General features: G+C 35.6%; 1 protein-coding gene across 1 annotated transcript in view; it reads left to right on the top strand.

The window, feature by feature from the left end:
* Window positions 1-18,651, top strand: part of akap13 (A-kinase anchoring protein 13) — a 98,727-nt gene that overhangs the window by 49,269 nt on the left and 30,807 nt on the right. The window contains 9 exon segments of the mRNA XM_048158474.1: window positions 391-478; window positions 2,470-2,603; window positions 5,397-5,505; window positions 5,508-5,724; window positions 8,425-8,472; window positions 9,820-9,879; window positions 10,832-11,018; window positions 16,677-16,773; window positions 17,246-17,368. Of these exon segments, the coding sequence (XP_048014431.1) occupies window positions 391-478; window positions 2,470-2,603; window positions 5,397-5,505; window positions 5,508-5,724; window positions 8,425-8,472; window positions 9,820-9,879; window positions 10,832-11,018; window positions 16,677-16,773; window positions 17,246-17,368 (1,063 nt within the window).

The raw sequence follows: 18,651 nt of genomic DNA, 5'->3' as shown, positions 1-18,651 counted from the left end.
GTTGATTTTATCCCATTGTTTACTATGTTTATTTGCTTGGTCATTGTCGTTGTGGGTTTTGTTTCTTTTGCTGTTGTAGGTTGTACGGACTTTTGAAATAACTAAAATCATTTGGTGAAGTGATATGGTCAAGACCTGCCTGGAACTACTTTAGCCGTGCATTTCCCTGAAAATAATTGCGCACCTTAGAACGTTTGTCAGCCAATCAGTTTCAAGCATTTAGCAGCCCCGTAGTATAAAATAGTTTTAAATGTCATTAGTATTTTATATATGATGGATATGCATATTTTAAGTTCAAAACATACAAAATAAGCTTTAAAGTTTTCTGATTTGTATATCAACATACACATTCTAGACACACTCTAAACTGGAATGATTTTCTCATTGCAGATTCACAGAGAGACAGAGACGTTTTATTCAGTTGATGCCAGTCGAGATGCTGGACTCCAGGAGAAGAAACCTACTTCAGTGAGCTCAGGTAACCAACTGTTTTTGCTTAAAATGATATGCGTGTGTATATATGTATATATATATATATATATATATATATATATATATATATATATATATATATATATATATATATATATATATATATAATATTTATTAGGGCTGTCAATCGATTAAAAATTTTAATCTAATTAATTACATACTCTGTGATGAATTAATTTAAATTAATTGCATACATAATTTTTGCTGTGAAAGTATTAAATATTTCAATTCAAATGAATCAATGCAGGGTTTTTCCTGGGTCAAAAATGGTCTTCGGTGTTGACAGACATGGTCATCCACACAAACAGTAAAAAGTGCCCTACCCACATGATCTGCGAGCCCGATACTGACAATAAAGTACCCGTCACTCTCACTGTAATTCTTTCTTGCCCTCTTTGCAAAAAAAAAAAAAAAGTGATTTTATAGCTTTGTAAGAGAAGATGTTTTTTTTGCTAAACCTGAAAAGTATTAAAAAGTAGCATTTAGAAGTTATATTAACTAATAATATAATTTTCTACCATATACAATTGAATGCACCTAGCTAACAACAACTTGCTTTGTTCTGGTTTCACCTCACTCCAGTCTAAACTAACTGATTTTATAGGTAGGCCTAATTTACTACACATTGTCATTTAAATAACCTGAAAATATTGTGGATTATTAAGGCTAATTTTACTAACCACTCTTGCTAAATGGGGTAAGCACACTTATGTTCTTATTTCAGAGTTGTTCGAGTAAATGATTCATTATAGACCGTGTGGACAGATCAGTTGTTGTCATGATTCATTAAAATGAATCTGTTCATTAGGTCGCGAATCGGACATTAGCGGACGTTGACGCGTTGCGTGCGAATCACGACTGTTAATAGGACATCGCAAAAGATTTGTCAACACAGAAAACACTTCACCACTGGATAGGATTTTCTTTTTGTTTACTGAAAGTGTGGTTTATGTCAGCTGCACCTGCAGGGCGCCTGTCAGAGAAGATGAGGTGACGTTCTTTTGAGCTCTAGTCACACCCAGCGGTTATTCAGGAAAAACATTCTCCGAATGCGCCTTGTGAAACATGGATTCGGTCTTACGAACTTTTAGCATTGTGGCAGTTGATTTAGATATTATGTGTGAGGTAGAGAGAATGCAAAGACGGTGCTTACTTTGAAGACAAAGAGAGCTCGCGCGCACGAGGGAGGAGCTCTGCTCGTTCTGTCCGTCAGCGCAGCAGTCGTCTCCCTCCTTCATTTTACAGTCGAATGGTGGCTAGAACGGCTCCAGGTTCAAAGGTCAATACGGAATGGATTAATCTGTGTTATTTTTTTTAACGCGTTATTTTTTTCTCAGATTAATTCATCGAAATTAACGCGTTATTTTGACAGCCCTAATATATATGTATAAGTTGGTAACCCAAATGTTTATGGTCTTTGAGGATGTTCAAGTTAGCACCTACGTAATTTGTGTGGCTTCTATGCATGCATTTACACTGAAAAACCACAGATTTTATCTGGACATACAGCATTTGACGTCAACAACACAATATTTCATCACGTTGGTTAATGTGTGAAAGTTGCATCCAGAGGAAAACACAAAAACCTCTTTCATACATCTTCCAGCATGCTACAAAAGAAGGGATGCCCTCTTTGCTCAGACTGAGTGTCTGTGTGTGTCCAATCTAAATAGTGCCCACATTGTGTCACATGGGAAACGACACACATCCTCTAAAGACTAAATGGATGTCTTCCTGTCAATACAAAAGACTCCACTAGTCAAATAAGATCATCTATTTAAGTAGATGACATCAACATCCTGTCTGCGACGATTGCGAGCAGAGATGCAACACAATGGACTGAAATGAGTCACTTTCAGACGCAGTGTATTTAGATTTAGTCCGTGAGAATTGAGTCTGGTCTGTTTTATTTTCTATTTATTATTCTTCTATTGCTCTTCAACATTCTTTTGTTGTTCCTGATTTTTTTTTTTCCAGAATTCCCCCCTTCGACCCCTTCACCCGAGAGCATACGTCACACAGAGTCAGCGAGCCCCATGCGAGGGTCCGCCAGCGATGGTGACTCTCTGTTTAGCCAGGATTTGGGCGAGGACAACGTTTTTAATAATAAGGTGGGTGCGGATTTGCGTTGCGTTTCCCATATCACCCAATTATGTTTGTTTTCAAAGCAGAGTTGCTATTTGTTTTGTTTCTATGTCTCTTTACCAAGCGAGGAACCCCTCACTTGCGCCTCTGCCAGATGAAGCGGTTATGCAATACGTCTCATTTTCAGTGGTGATCTTCTCTACGCATCTTGCTCCACTGACATCATGTCATGTGACGTGAGCAGATCAGTGGGCCAAGGCCATAATTATGACCTCATCCTCAGACATGCTTCCTCCTTTTTTCCCACCTCCTCTAAGAGTTTCCCTGTGGATTTCTCCACCCCTTAAACTCCTTGCTTCAATTTAAAGATGTTTAACACAGACTTTGACACTTAAGTGTTGCTTTTAGCAAGTCGCAGAGAATAACAGTATTTTCTTGAGAACTGTAATGTTTTGTTAACTTAATGGTAAGAAGATCCCTCTAGATTTCGTTAGAATCCTTTTTTGAAAAGCAGAATAGCCTCACCTCAACTGGTTCCTCCGCCACACATTTTCACACTTTTTTTTTTTTTTTTTTTTTCTAAAATTAAGTGAATTTTCATGTAGTTTGCTTGCTTACCTAATATTCTGCTTTGGAAGTGTTTTCCTATAGTTGAGGCTCAAAATCAAGAGTGCCTTTCAGAGGCTTTGCTTCCTGAAGTAGTTTTCCCATAGGGATTTTAAAAGTTTATAAGTTGTGAACCAAAGCAACCAGTTGCAAGTTGAAACACAACATTACAAAATTTAATTTGAAGCAAAAAAAGAAAAAAAAAGTAGTATTGGAATATCAGATAAAAAGACAAAAGACTACATATTGGAAGAAAAGAACTACAATCCCATGAAGCAATTTAAATTCTATAATCAAATTAAAAACAATGGAGAAATATAAAACTATTGATTCAAAAATTTAACATTTAGTAGTTTGAGAGCATAGGGACTCAATTACATCATTCACAGTACTTCATGGGAATGGGCAAGTGTTAAAGTTTTTTTTGGTCGCAATTCTCTGATTGGTGGAGATCTTTGCAGAATCATGGGTAATGTAGTTTTTCACCAGGAATTCTACTGTTGAACAAGATTATTTAAAAAATGAGTTGAAATAATATGAGCTGATTACTTCTGGAACCCGACTGTTCCACCTTATTGTAGCTAAGCTAGCAAGCTAATTGGCTATGTTAAGCTGCCAGGCTAATTAGCTAGCAGTTTGCGGAGAGCAGCTAGCAGTATGCAATGCTAAGTTAGATTTCACACAGTGAAGATACAACAAATTCTCCTTCAAAAGACCATTTTATTAATCAAATCTTGTAATATATGAAGAGTTTGGTTCCAAAACGCGATAAACGCCATTTTCAAAAAATTGAGTTTCCGCCAAAATCAGTATTGTATCTGGTCGGTATTGAAAAGTCATTTATTAGTTTTGCGCAAAATGCGATATCCGTCGTGTTATTCTGTCATGTTTTCTCCCTTTCTTCCCAAAACGCGACAAACGGCAGTCTCCTTTTTCTGCAGAACGTGATATATCCGCTCTCAACCAATCACAGCGCACCATTCCACGCACTGTAAACATTAAAGGCTTTTTTAAAAGCCGTTTTTAATACCAATGTACGCAGAAAAAAAGTGTGTTTATTTAACCGTGCGGTGGCGCCAGATACTCTTTAATCGGTAATGACAAATAATTCATAACATTAACAAGATGACCATTTTGGGAGCGACGGTTGAATGTATTTTTAGTAAAATGGCTGAATATAAGATAAATATTGGCAAAGTTTAGACTCTGTCATATATGTGAATCAACTTACTTTGTTGTGTATTTTCAAAATGAAAAATAACTTTTATATTGACGAATTAATTGCATTTTGGAAAAAAAAAAAGTGTCATGGATTTATTGCATTTTGGGAAAAAAAATAATACGTTTTTATAATAAACTTTTTAAAATCAAAATGTAGATTTGAATTTTTAATGTTTTTATATCCAAAAGATGCTATCTGAAAGTTTGAAACAGAAAATAGGGGTTTTCATCTTGCCACTTACTTGGTAAAGAAAACACCTTTTTACTCAAAATAATCAAAATGGAGTTATTGCATTTTGGAACCAAACTCTTCATATATACCTCTGTGAACAGAATGTCTTTAATGTTTTTGGATTATTTTGGATAATGCTTATATTGGCTAAAAGTTTATTTTTGGAGTATGTTAGCATTTAGATGGCCCCAAAACTAGCCTACGTTTGGAATTGTACATGGAATTTCATTTTCTCTAAGCTCCAAAAGCAGGTAGAGACACTTCACCTAAGCTTGACTTGTGTTCTGGAAGTGTTTTTTCCAGAACACAAAGCTCATAAAGTCAACTATTACGGTTAGTGTAATGTAGCCGCTAGCTCACCACACCCCTCGCCTGGCTGTGGTCTCAGCATGTGAAGGAACTAATGAGCCGCTGTGAATGGAAATTAGTGTCAGAGCTGTGTGTGTTTCTATGTTATGTAAGCTTTACAAGGATGGAAAGAACTCTGAGACTCCATGGGGTTTGCAGAAAGAAAAAAAAGGAGTCTGTTTGTATGTATACTGCAAATGTAAAGGTGGTACGTCATCAGCTGTCATTTGCAAAATTCCCATATGCTTGTCCTGTCCTGGCGCTACTTACAAAATTCATTACATCAGGTTGGGAAGTTCAGCCAACAGTGCAATTTAATTGGTCCAAAATCCCAGTCTTCCTAGCTGTCAACCAAACATTAAATATGTTTAGATCACTAAACTCTAATTTTCCTTCTCTTTCTTCATCAAAGGGTGAGGACAGCATCACTCTCACTAGTGGTGTGTCAATGTCCTACTCGTCCTCTACAGATGACAGCTCCAGTCTGGGGACCCCTAGCACCATCCCTCAGGCCAGCACAGAGCCCCTGAATCAGACCCCTGTCAGGAAAAGCCCACTTCTCCTGGAGTTTCACCCGTTTCTGGAGAAACAGAGGAGGAAGAAAAAAAGGACCGCCTGACCGAAGTCCCAGAGCGGTCGGCCATTTTACGCACCTCCATACGATCCTTGTCCCCTTTCCGCAGACACAGTTGGGGCCCGGGCAAAAATTCAGCAGGGGAGACGGAGATAAGTCAGCGCAGGTATGAATCTCCACTACTAAAAATAAGGGTTTTGTGTCTTAAACACATAGCATATTTTGGTTTTACACATACACTAGAGTATGCGTACAGTTCACGTAATGTGTTAGTTTGTATTAGATTAGTTTGTCCACAAGGTGGCAACATTGGCCCAGGCTGTTGTTTAACAGTCGAAAAAGAAAGACATTACAAAAACATTTCAGTCATAACTATTGAAGAGAAATAGCGCAGACACTATACAAGGATAAATATTTCTAGTGTGCATGTGTTGAGCGACTGTGTTTGTGCATGGAGTATACTTTGAAAGGCTTTGCATTCGTCTGTACACATACACCAAGCGTTCGTGTCAAAATTGAAGTCATTTTATGATATGCGAACAGCAATTTTCTTATCCTCTTGAAACGGGACATTGGGGTTACTACATATTGAGAGGTTTGTACTTTTTTCAAATAGCCCATTAGTTTTACATCACAGTCCAGTGTAGTGCAAATGTAGAGAATCCTAACCCCCTTGACCGCCCCGAAAGGTAGCCATTCGTAACGAAGAACTTACCGCAAAACCTTCTTAGATTGTCCTTTTTGGTTTTTTTTAGTAATGGAAGCTAAACTACTTGTTAATTGACTAGTGGTATGCTAAGCTAGCAGGCTAATCAGCTAGCGACGCGTTGAGATATCAGGCTAATAATGCTAGAAAATAATCAAAAGTTATCAGGTAGCGGTATGTTAAGCTAGCAGGCTAATCAGCTAGCGATGCGTTGAGATAGGCTAATAATGCTAGAAAATAATCAAAAGTTATCAGGTAGCGGTATGTTAAGCTAGCAGGCTAATCAGCTAACGACGCGTTGAGATATCAGGCTAATAATGTTCAAAAACATTCTAGAAAATAATCAAAAGTTATCAGGTAGCGGTATGCTGAGATGGCAGGCTAATCAGTTAGTGGTATTTCAAGCTCTTATGGTAATCAGATGTGTGGTATTTAAAGCTAACAAGTTAGCTTACATGCTTAATGAAATAACAGAACGACAAATTTGACCATTTATAGCTTCTGTTATATGATTGATATATATATGTTTAGAACAGGGGTGCCCAACCCTGTTCCTGGAGATCTACCTTCCTGCATAGTTCAGCTCAAGCCCTGCTCAACACACCTGTCTGTAATTATCAAGTGCTCCTGAAGATCTTAATTGGCTGATTCAGGTGTGTTTTATCAGGGTCGGAGCAAAACTTTGCAGGTAGGTAGATCTTCAGGAACAGGGCTGGGCACTTCATGATATATTATAAATAAGAGAGAGACTACATTTTAAATGCATTTAACACATGTCAGATGCCTGGCATTTATATTTCCTGTAAAACATCTGATTTCATGATCACAGCATTATGGAAACACAAGCCCAATATGCCGCCCACCTCTGCCCTTTAATCATTCATTGTATCTGTCTTTATATAACGCATTCTGATACATATATGGTATACACTTTATACTTGATTTTGTGTTTGCGGTTGCTCAGTTTTGTTTTTTGTCCCGTCATCTTCGCATTAGTTCTGTCTTGTGTACAGCTCTCCCTTGAGTCATTGACCGTCTGTATGTGAATGTGTTTGTGTGTTTATGAAGGGAAATCCCAGTAGTGTGAGGGCCCTTTCCTCTGTGGGCTTTGTAAGCAGGCAGATGTTCTGTGAGAAAGAGCTGTATTTAGGTCACACAGGACTGTGTTCTTGCCAGTGATAAACATTCAGATGACCTCTAATGCTCAAAAAGACAGAAAAGAGGAACATCATGGTTTACATCATAGTTTCTTTTCATGTAAATTTTCTTTTCATGTCTTTCCCTTTTTTCTGGATTTATTCTGGATTTATTCATTCATTTATTTACAATAAATCCGCTCTTTTTATTCCCAATCTTTTTTATTGGTTTTTAGGGACAGTACAGAATAGGACCTCATAAAAACAGTAAACAATAAAATGTTGTCCATTATTAACCCCTTACATGATTAAATACGTTTTTTTGACATATAAAATGTAGGTAAAATTTATTTGCCTGGAACCTTTGCATTTTTAGATATATTTATATAAAATAAAATATTAATTATTAAATATATTTGTTACTATAGTGTACATAGTTATAAATAAAGTGTGTGTGTGTGTGTATTTGTGTATGTGTGTGTGTGTGTGTGTGTGTGTGTGTGTGTGTGTGTATATATATATATATATATATATATATATATATATATATATATATATATATATATATATATATATATATATATATATATGTCTTTTAAACCAAAACAAATGGCAAAACAGAATAATTTTTAAAACAGACCAAAATTACAGCATAGAAAATAAACATTTTAGAAAGTATCAATATAATTTATATAAATATTATAAGTTTTATAAACAAATATATATATATATATATATATATATATATATATATATATATATATATATATATATATATATATATATATATATATATATATATATATATATATATATATATATGTTATAAATTTATATAAATATCTGTTTTGGTGCATATGTATATATTAGCGTCTATATTTGCATGTTTTTACTCTTGTTTAATCATCATTCTAGTGAACATTCCTAGGGCTGCCAATCATCTCATCAGCTCTCCATATTCATTTTTGGTCCATTATTTCTGTCCATCCATCTTCTCATGATTTTCATCCATCACTTTTTCCAGTACGGCACGAGGTGAAGTGGAGCGCAGGTCTGCAGGCCATAGGAGAAGGTACCATCATCCATTTTCACTCTTTCTGCTCAGGGGCCCCATCAAACTGTTTCTGAATGGCCCATGGAAAATTTTAAAATGTGATGTTGTGGTATGAGAACCATATGCTGTGGGGAAGAAAAACTTTGTCACTTACAGATTTCATCCAAACATCCCATAAATCCCTTCGAAGTTAAACACGCTGTATAGTTTGTACAGTGTTAGTATTGTTTTAGTATCGTTGAGATACTGTTATAATGGAAGCTTGTTTCCGCCATGGAATAAAGGAATAAAAAAGGTAATTGCCTACATAAACTCGCAATTCTGACTTTTCTTCTCACAATTGCAAGTTTATAACTCAGAATTCTGACTTTATTTCTCGCAATTGCGAGTTTCTATTTCGGAATTCTGAGTTTATATCTAAACTCGAAATTATGAGAAAAGAGTCAGAATTGTGAGATAAAATTGGAATTGCGCAAAATAATATAGGAATTGTGAGATATAAAGTTGGAATTGCTTGAAATAAAGTTGGAATTGTGAGATATAAACTAGGAATTGCATGAAATAAAGTCGGAATTGTGAGCTATAAATATGGAATTGTGAGGAAAAAAGTCAGAATTGTGAGATATAAACTTGGAATTGCCCAAAACAATGTCGGAATTGTGAGATATAAGCTTGGAATTGCGCAAAATAAAGTCGGAATTGCAATTATATTTCAAAATTCTGACTTTTTTTCTCAGAATTGTGATTTTTATATTTAAACTTAGAATTTTGAGAAAAAGTCAACATTGTAAGATATAAACTTGGAATTACGAGAAATAAATCTGGAATTGCAAAAGATATACTCACAATCTTGAGACAAATGTCAGAATTGTGAGCTATAAAATTGGAATTAAGAAATAAAGAAATAAAGAAATTAAGAAATAAAGTCAGAATTTCAAATTATAAATTTGGAATTGTGAAAAAAAAATTCTCAGAATTGTGAGATATAAACTCACAATCTTCTTTCTGCAAGAAAAATCTCAGAATTGTGTGATTTAAAAAGTCACAATTACCTTTTTTATTTTTTTAAATTTCAGTTTCCTTGCCAACTATCTGGAATAAAATATTTTTTTAAAAATATTTTATTTCATTTTAATTTAACATTTATTTTAATAAAAATAACAGTAGTTGTTAATTATAATAACTACAATAACTATAATAACTTTGTACAATGTAGCATACAAGAAAGTTATGTAATGTTAACTGTTCAAGGTCCTCTTTTAGATCTGGTCTTTGTACTAACAATATTCTCTCTTGTCTTTCTATCCATCCATCCTTCCTTCCATTCATCCATCCATCCTGCTTTTTATGCACTTGACTATGAAGCATGAGCTGGTGTCCTTCAGTTGTCCTGCGCACAGAAAACGACGAAATTAATGAAAGAAGGTAAAGAAAGACAAAGGGGAAGTGTCTAAAATCTTTAAAGAAGACTTCTTGTGTAATGATACAGCATGAATTGCATTATGGACGCACAAATGGGGTTGTGTAATGACGGAGGTGTGTGTGCATGATGCATTGTGTGTTTGTGTCTTAGTCTACTTCCTTTCTGTGGTTTAGTCTTCTCGCCTCTCTGGACAGACTTTTGAGACCACAAACACTCTCGCAGTCACTTCCGTTAACTTCATTGTCTGAGACAGAAAGCAACTGGCCACTTAGTGAATCATCTAGCTGAATAGTAGACTAAACTACTGTACCATAGCAGATATTAACTAATGTGAACAATGACTAACATATTGATCTGGATCTCAGAACCTGATGAGAGGTGAGATGTTTTTACATTTATCTTACCACATTGTCACTTTAAATGTTTCCTGTTAGAACGAATTTCACTCAACATTAAGATGCTTTCTCAACAAATAGGCTGAAGTAAATTTAAATCATTTTATTGTATTATAAATGTTTTTTAGCATGTAGTTTAGATCTTGTACATACAGCGGTCCCAAATAGTATTGGAATACTTCCTCTGCACTTTAAAAGATTGAATTGGCATCTGCAAACAAATGATTCATTTTTTTTTTCAGAACTAACTTCACTTTTCTGAGTGAAACGTTTTTCTTTTGGTTTTTACCATGTGGAACTATTTCTGTGGCAGAGTTTGAATGATTTTGCTCTGAGGAAATGTCGTGAACGTGTTAGTGGATTACCAGCCTTTGTCATCATTTGCTAGTTGACTCATGCTTGTTGTCATTTGAGTCTTGCATGTGAATCTGAATGAATTTGTGTCTAGCAGATATGTGATTGAATGTCACCCACAACATGTAGTCACCATCTCACCTTTTTTAAACAAATTTGACCCCCAATAAAATTCAGGCATAATCACAAATATTTCTTTTCACAGTTACAGCCTGGAAGGACTTGCAGTAGAGAAGGAAGGAAGGAAAAGCTTGATCCAGCATGTAGGGGAGGCCAGCCAGGAACCGAACTGTCCGTCAAAGCTGGATAGAGAAGAGAGAGGTTCGCTTGTGTCACTGACAGAAGAGGAGCAGGAATCGGACATGGGCGACTGCAGCAGTTTGGACAGTCAGGTAAGGTTTACGAATCGATAGATCCAGCGTTAAAATTAAAATATTAAAGGGGTCCTATTATGCTTTTTCAGTTTTTCAACTTTAGTAAGTGTGTAATGTTGCTGTTTGAGCAGGGGTTTTTTTTCCCCACCCACGGAATATGGAAAAAAAAAGGGGGTAAGGCCTGGTTGCATTAGAGAAAACAGTGTTGTTGCTATGTTAAAGAGACCCTGTTTTTCCACCCTGTTTTCAAAACTCATTTGTTTGACCAATCCTAAGGCTGACTAATTTAGAGTGGTTAAATTTTATTTTAAACACTGTTCCTGAACATTATAACCCCGACGTTTATCGGTGTGCTGCACGTTTTATGGAGAACAGCTTCCAGAACCTAGGGGGTACAATGCAGAGATGTTCACGAGTCTTTTATCTGGAGTCCGAGTCAAGTCTGAAGTCTTTAAGCTGGAGTCCGAGTCGAGTCTCGAGTCATTCAAAAAAAAAAAAAAAAATCTCATAATCAAATCCTATGTTTTATCCTAGTTGTTATATAGACACAATTATATGATCTTTCTATAATCTGTTTTATTTAAAATTAAGGTCCTATGATGTAAGGGATAATGTACATCCAGTTTGTTGCTTTATAATCCATTACAATGTACAAAACAATTGTTCTGGCAACGAGTAGTCATTTTCAATACAGTTGCTAAACGGACACAAGATGGCGCCAGTGAGTCACGGTTTGTTATACAGCAGATTGTTATACAGCTTCGTTGTTATTGACAACAGTCATTATCAGAAAATATCAAACCTCGGAATGTTTAAGAATGTCAATTGAAAACTCTACACATGCTGAATGTGATACATTAAAATATGAGCTTTAAGTAATAAATGGATTAACATCTCTTTCTCTCTCTTATGGACACACATTAAGAAATGGAAAAGCTGCAAATAATACGAAGATTTGATAAAACGTAGGTTTAAAGGCTAGATTTTTTTTGTTCATATTTTACCAGGCTGGCAATTCAAAAGAGCCATGCAGCTACACCACAGAGTAATAGCTAGTTTTGTGAGTTAATGTGACTAACCTTTGTGGATGCGATGTCTCATAAAAATTTGATGATGTTGTTCCAGTGTCTTTAATTGTTTTCCCACATTCTGTGCGTCTAGCTGATGTGATAATAAACCCAAACGAAAGAACATATGGCACGGTGGCTCTAGTCATGTTGCATGGGACTCTTATTATGACATTTCGGAGTTTATGCGCACAGACATACGTAATCAAATTCTATGACAAGAGTCCAATCTACCACGACACGGAAGGAAATATATGTGACGCCGATATTATAAAATCATTTAAACACAGCACAAATTCTTTATTTATTATATCAGTAGTTATGGGTAAAAGACTTGAGTCGTTTTTAAAATATTCCGAGTCTTTTGTGCCGAGTCGAGTCAAGTCTGAAGTCATTTCAGGTCGAGTCCGAGTCTGAGTCTGAAGTCTGTTAAAATGCGACTCGAGTCCGAGTCTCTAACTCGAGTGCCCATCTCTGGTACAATGTAGGCTACGCACAAAAGCTTCTCCTGAAATGGAGCAGTTCCCACTTTGCCAGGACAAACTTTGTGGATCACGACTTATAATGTAAATATGTCTTATTATTTGTAATTGCGTTTTCTATTAACCATTCCAATTATATGTTTTATGTTGTTATGATGTAAACAAAGAGCAAAGCTTTGCCTTTGCTCACCTGCTTGCCAACATTAGTGTTGATATAGTTTACTAGGGCTGGGTAAAAAATATTGATTTCTCAATTTTAATCGATTCTCATTTTTACGAAATGATATTGATTCTTAAATTCCAAGAATCGATTAGTCTTGTTCAGTTGTAGAATATGTAGCGCCTCCCATCTAATAAATCACAAGTCTCAGATTTCAAATGATGTCCATCTTATGAGATTAAAAAAATAAATACTGTTATTGCGCTGTTTAATGTGGCGTGACAGATCACATTAGCACCTCAGTTCAATAGAAGCGGCAGCGCGGAGCGCATGTGAACATCCGTTCCTCCGCTTTAATATCAGTTACAGCATGAAATAAACATGAATAAACATCTGAAGGTATGTTAAAAGATATAGTACAACTTGCCAAAATCCATATCATGTCTCGTGTAATCGCTCAATCAGTGTTTCAACCTCGGAAAGACGTCAATTAAACAGCTTGTAAACAATGTCACGTAACGTCACATTTACCTCGGAAAAACATATTCAGTGATCATAAACTCATTAGTTAGCTAGAAAAGTGTACTCTAGAAAGCAACATTCTGATAAATATAGCTATGCACCGTTACATATTTATTATAATTTTTAATGTTCTTCAAAATTTAATGCATGTTTGAATAAATCAGCTGCGATTTAAGTGTTTATATTTCAAAAAAATGAATTGGAGTAGAAATATTAGATTATGTAATTCTAAACTTTATTTATAATAAAAACATCAAGTGTAATTTAATTGTTTGTATATGAATAAGTTAATTTAACCTTCAATATTATTATAGTAGTACCAGCTGACTTACATGTGTAGTTTACAGCATTAGTTGAGAGATTTCTTTTCCTCTAGAAAATTTGCCATGTACTGTAACTAAAATACTACATCCAAAATAATCGAAGCGAAAGCATGTGAATAGTAATTGAATCGAATTGTGAAAATTGTGATACCCAGCCCTAGTGTTTACTGTAAGCTCTCACATTTGCAAGGCTGTTCACCACCCCTTAGGAAAATTAACTATGGTTTTGTGATTGATTACTGTTTGTATTACCATATCATGGTGTATAACATCATATAAAAAAAAAAAAAATAAAAAAAAAAAAAACATACCACTCTGAAACATCCTGTGAAATCTGTGCTTGCAAAGTCTGTGTATGAAATCTGTTCTCCACGATCCTCTTGTTTGTTAACTCATGTTTAAGTCTGAATCTGGTGTGAATTGGTCTGAAATTGAGGCCATCATTAATATTTACACTTGAGTAGAGCTGTCTGTTATTGTAAGGGGAATGACATTTCCCAAACACGCACTAAGTGGTGAGAAACAAACACACTGGGCTAACCAATCGCAGCACATTTCGTATTTCAGAAGGAGGGGCTTTATTGAAACAGGAACTAAATGTCAGGTTCTAGCCAGACAAGAAAGAGAGGTGCTATAATAAGGTAAAATATGTGAAAAAAGAATGTGTTTTTTGAACAGTCAAGCATGAAGGCATATTCTAGTACACCCCAAAATCAAGACTTCCTAGTTGGGCATAATAGGACCCCTTTAATGTAATAAAATCTATTAAAACTGTCTGTATTACTTTAAATGAAAACTTCTTTGGTTGAATTGATCTTTTTCATTGATCCATTTTATCCAAAGTGACTTAAAATTAAGGAATACACCAAGTGATTCATCTTAAAGTTTAGCCATCACTTAGGATAGTACAAACTAACAGGGAGGGATTTGGAAGTTATGAGAGCATAGACAAAGTAATATAGTGAAGTAGATGGTACTCTGTGATGATACCACGAGGCACCGCCACATACTGACCACAGTTTCCTGGAAGGCTTCTAAGAGATAGTGGAGATAGGAGGGGCGGAGCTTGTGGCCATCCTGTAGGCTAGCACCAATGCCTTGAACTTGATGTGAGCTGCAACCGAAAGCAGATGTGAGCTGCAACCAGTGCAGAGAGATAAGCAGTGGTGTGACATGGTCTCTTTTGGTTTCGTTGAAGACCACTTGAGTCGCTGCGTTCTGCATCATTTGAAAAGGTTTAATTGCACATGTTTGAAGTCCAGCTGAAAAGGCGTTGCAATAGTCCAACCTAGAAATGACAATGGCCTAGACCAGAATTTTTGATGCATGCTCAGTTAGGAAGGGTCTGATCTTCCTCATGTTGTACAGTGCAAACCTGCATGATCGTGCTGTTGCCAAGATGTCCGCCAGGAAGTCTGAGATCTGTGTGGCTACCTTGTTGGTTGAAATGAAAAAAGTAGAGCTGTGTGTCATCAGCATAGCAATGGTAGGAGTAACCATGTGCTTGTATAATGGGTCCCAGTGATGTAGTGTATATGGAGAAGAGGAGGGGTCCAAGAACTGATCCCTGAGAAACCCCAGTGACCAGTTAATGTGTTTTGGATACCTCCTCTCCCCATGCACCTTTGAAAGAGCAACCTGTGAAGAAAGATTCAAACCAGCAAAGTGGATTTCCAGTGATGAGAAGGTGGACATAAAGATCTGATTATTAACAGTGTCAAAAGCTGTAGCTAGATGCAGAAGCATGAGAACTGATGATATGGAGTCAGCTCTTGTTGCAATCTGCAGAGATTCAGTAACAGACAGCAAGGCAGTCTCGGTTGAGTGCCTGCTTTTAAATCCTAATTGGTTATCGTCCAGCTGGTTGTTCTGTGAAAGGAAAGATAATGCCTGATACCAGTAGATACTGGTTTTAGTAATTTGGTGTATATATTTTAATGTCAAATGAATAAATAAATAATAATAAAAAAAATAATATGTGTGTGTGTGTGTGTATATATATATATATATATATATATATATATATATATATATATATATATATATATATATATATATATATATATATATATATATATATACACACACACACACACACACACACACACACACACACATATATAATATATTCGCACACATATTATATACGCGCACACACATATATACATGCATATATATATATATATACACACACACACACTAACCGTATTTGTTGATTTTTTTTTTTTTTTTTTTTTTTTTGTATTTTAAAATTTTAATATTGTGTTCAGAATTTTAATAATAATATTGCTATTAATCTTATTTTAATTTATATTTATTTTATAACTAATTATTGAAACCATTTATTAGCTTTGTTGATTATTAAGTTGGGTTGAAAAGGTCAACTTACTGTTAAGCTATTTTCTTCTGAGACTAAAATTTCTGACTCTAACTCCTCCTAGAGCTTTAACTCTACAAACTCCAAAATCGGCTCAAACCTTCAGACTGTTCTGACTTAGTATGCTATATCTTTTCTAACTGATCCAATCTCATAGCAACCACCCAGAATAACCTAGCAACCACACAAATCACCCTGGCAACATCCTAGAAACCAGTCCGAGTACCTTAGCAACTGCATAGCAACACAGTAGCAACCACCCAGAATACCTTAGCAACCACATAGCAACACCCTAGCAACCACCCAGAATACTTTAGCAACTGCATAGTAACACCCTAGCAACCACCCTGAGTACCCTAGCAACCTCATAGCAACACCTTAGCAACCACCCAACTTTCAAACTGAAAACTTATAAAATTGCTTCAAACTTTCTGGATCGGCTTTTTCAAGCCAACTTAAAGTTTGTCTCCACAAACTTTTTTCATCTAGTTTGTATATATTTTTTATATATATATATATATATATATATATATATATATATATATATATATATATATATATATATATATATATATATATATATATATATTATATATATATATATTTATATATATTTATATAAATTTATATATTTATTTATTTATCATTTTTATGACAACAATAAATTTCCATTTAATTTTGTAGTATTCATTTTGTTCCATTTAATTACAATGATTGACTTATTTGTCTTGTACGCTGCTTTCAGAAGTCCATCCAGTCTGGACGAAGAAGTGTCCCACCTTCACAACCCGTTCTCACCAAGTCTGTCTCCATGTTGGCCATCAGTCATAAAGACCTGGATGGTGAGTTCAAACACCCTCTCTGGTTTTCTCTTCTGTGTCTCTTTGTGCCACTCTGAGCTCTGCAGCACTGTAATGCAAAAAGCAATTTAAATAAAGCTTATAATATCAGATCAGATGTTGCAGAGTTCAGATTCAGTTTCTTTTCTCCGCTGGCCTCTTTTCATGCCCTTGTGGTGAGATAAGGAGAGGAAACATTCAGTCATATATGACCACACACTGACCACTCACTTCCTGTCAGTCATAATCTAACACTCCGATTTCGTGTCCTGGGAACTTCATACTACAGAAATGTCCTTTATCGACTGGGATTGTTGGTATTCTTCAACTCATCAGATTTAGACCTCCCGTGGTTCCCTTTCACTGTGGTGTCTCTTTAAGGGAGTGGACATTTACTGCCAGTGTATTAGCACCCAATTTTAATTATAATGCCTGCTTTGATCTTTTTTGCCCATGTGATCATGGAACCCACCAGCGATCGGACGGCCGCGACCCAAGCGACGAATCTCCTTCTCCTTCAGCATCTCGCCCATGCTCCCCAAATCTAAAACTCTCTTTTCTATTGGCTCTTCATCCAGTGATGAAGAGGAGGCAGTCAGTAAGTAAAAGAATGTCCCACAATGCCTGGCGTGGCCCCTGCCCAACCCTTGCTTAATGTGAAGTGTGCCTCCTACTTCCCTTGTGTCACTAAGTTATTGATCAGACTTGCCCCTTGAAATTATTTCTAAAACACCTATTTAATAAGTTTATTGATTTATAAATAATTAAATTGTCCCATGTGTTGAGTGAATCACTTTTATGACAGTCTTGTTTTATCTAGCCAAATTTATCTAACCTATGAGTTATAAAAAATTATAGAAAATTAATCCTGATTCACTGAAGTTTTTTTTTTTAAATTCTCTACGCAATAACTTAATGAACTTTGTGTATATTGTGCATGTTGTCTTGTGATGCATTTATTGCATTTTTTTATCAAAACTTTGAAGATAATCTTGTTGAGTGGGTTAGAGTTAGTTAAGTTGTTGACATAACTAGCTTTCTGAATCATAATACATCTGGTTTACTGGCACAGATATTTAAAGGTACATCACCCCCTTGAGTACTGAGGTTTGTTACCGCCGCAGTAACGCAACAACGCTCATTAAGTATGTGCAGTGGAAGCGCATGCTTGCGATTCATTTGCCAAGAATCCCACGTCTGACAGAAAAATGGTATTTTAGTAAGCACATACTTTTACTCAAGTCATTCCTGCAGATTATTGGACGGATGTCACGGATAGCAGGTCTCCCGAATGATACATTGCCACGTCTGTGTAGTTTCTTTCCATTGGCTCCATCTCCTGCCATGTCTTTGAGTCATTCAAATCCACATAAACACATTTCATAGCACTGCTTTTAGATTTCACAGCTGCTTAGAGTTCCTTGTAAAAAGAAATGTCTACATGGCAAAGAAAGCATATAAAGCTGTCACCTGAACATGGTAATTCAAAGCAAATATCTGCTTGCATCAATGGTTCATTGTTTAAGATATACATTACATTTTATATCTTAATATGCAGAGTAAATTATACTGACCCTACAGGCTAAAAGCAAAAATGATGTCAACACTTGAACTGGGAAAATACACTTTAAATGTTTTTGTATTGCATTGCACTCTCATAGCTGAGCCAAACCCATCTGTCACATGTATCATAAACGATCTACTGTACAAACACAGTGTAGTAGTTCACTATAGAAGGCAAAACAATAGCAAGTTTCTCCAGTCCTTTCAAAACATAAGTTATTTCATCTTTAACAGTTTTTGTGGTTGCAGAACAATTTCAGTGTTGTACAAATATGGCATTTCGCTTGAAAAAATTGCCTCTGCAGGGCTGCTCCTTAG

The sequence above is a fragment of the Megalobrama amblycephala genome, linkage group LG15, assembly GCF_018812025.1.
Source record: "Megalobrama amblycephala isolate DHTTF-2021 linkage group LG15, ASM1881202v1, whole genome shotgun sequence".
Taxonomy (NCBI): Eukaryota; Metazoa; Chordata; class Actinopteri; order Cypriniformes; family Xenocyprididae; genus Megalobrama; species Megalobrama amblycephala.
This window is presented reverse-complemented; position numbering and strand designations above follow the sequence as displayed.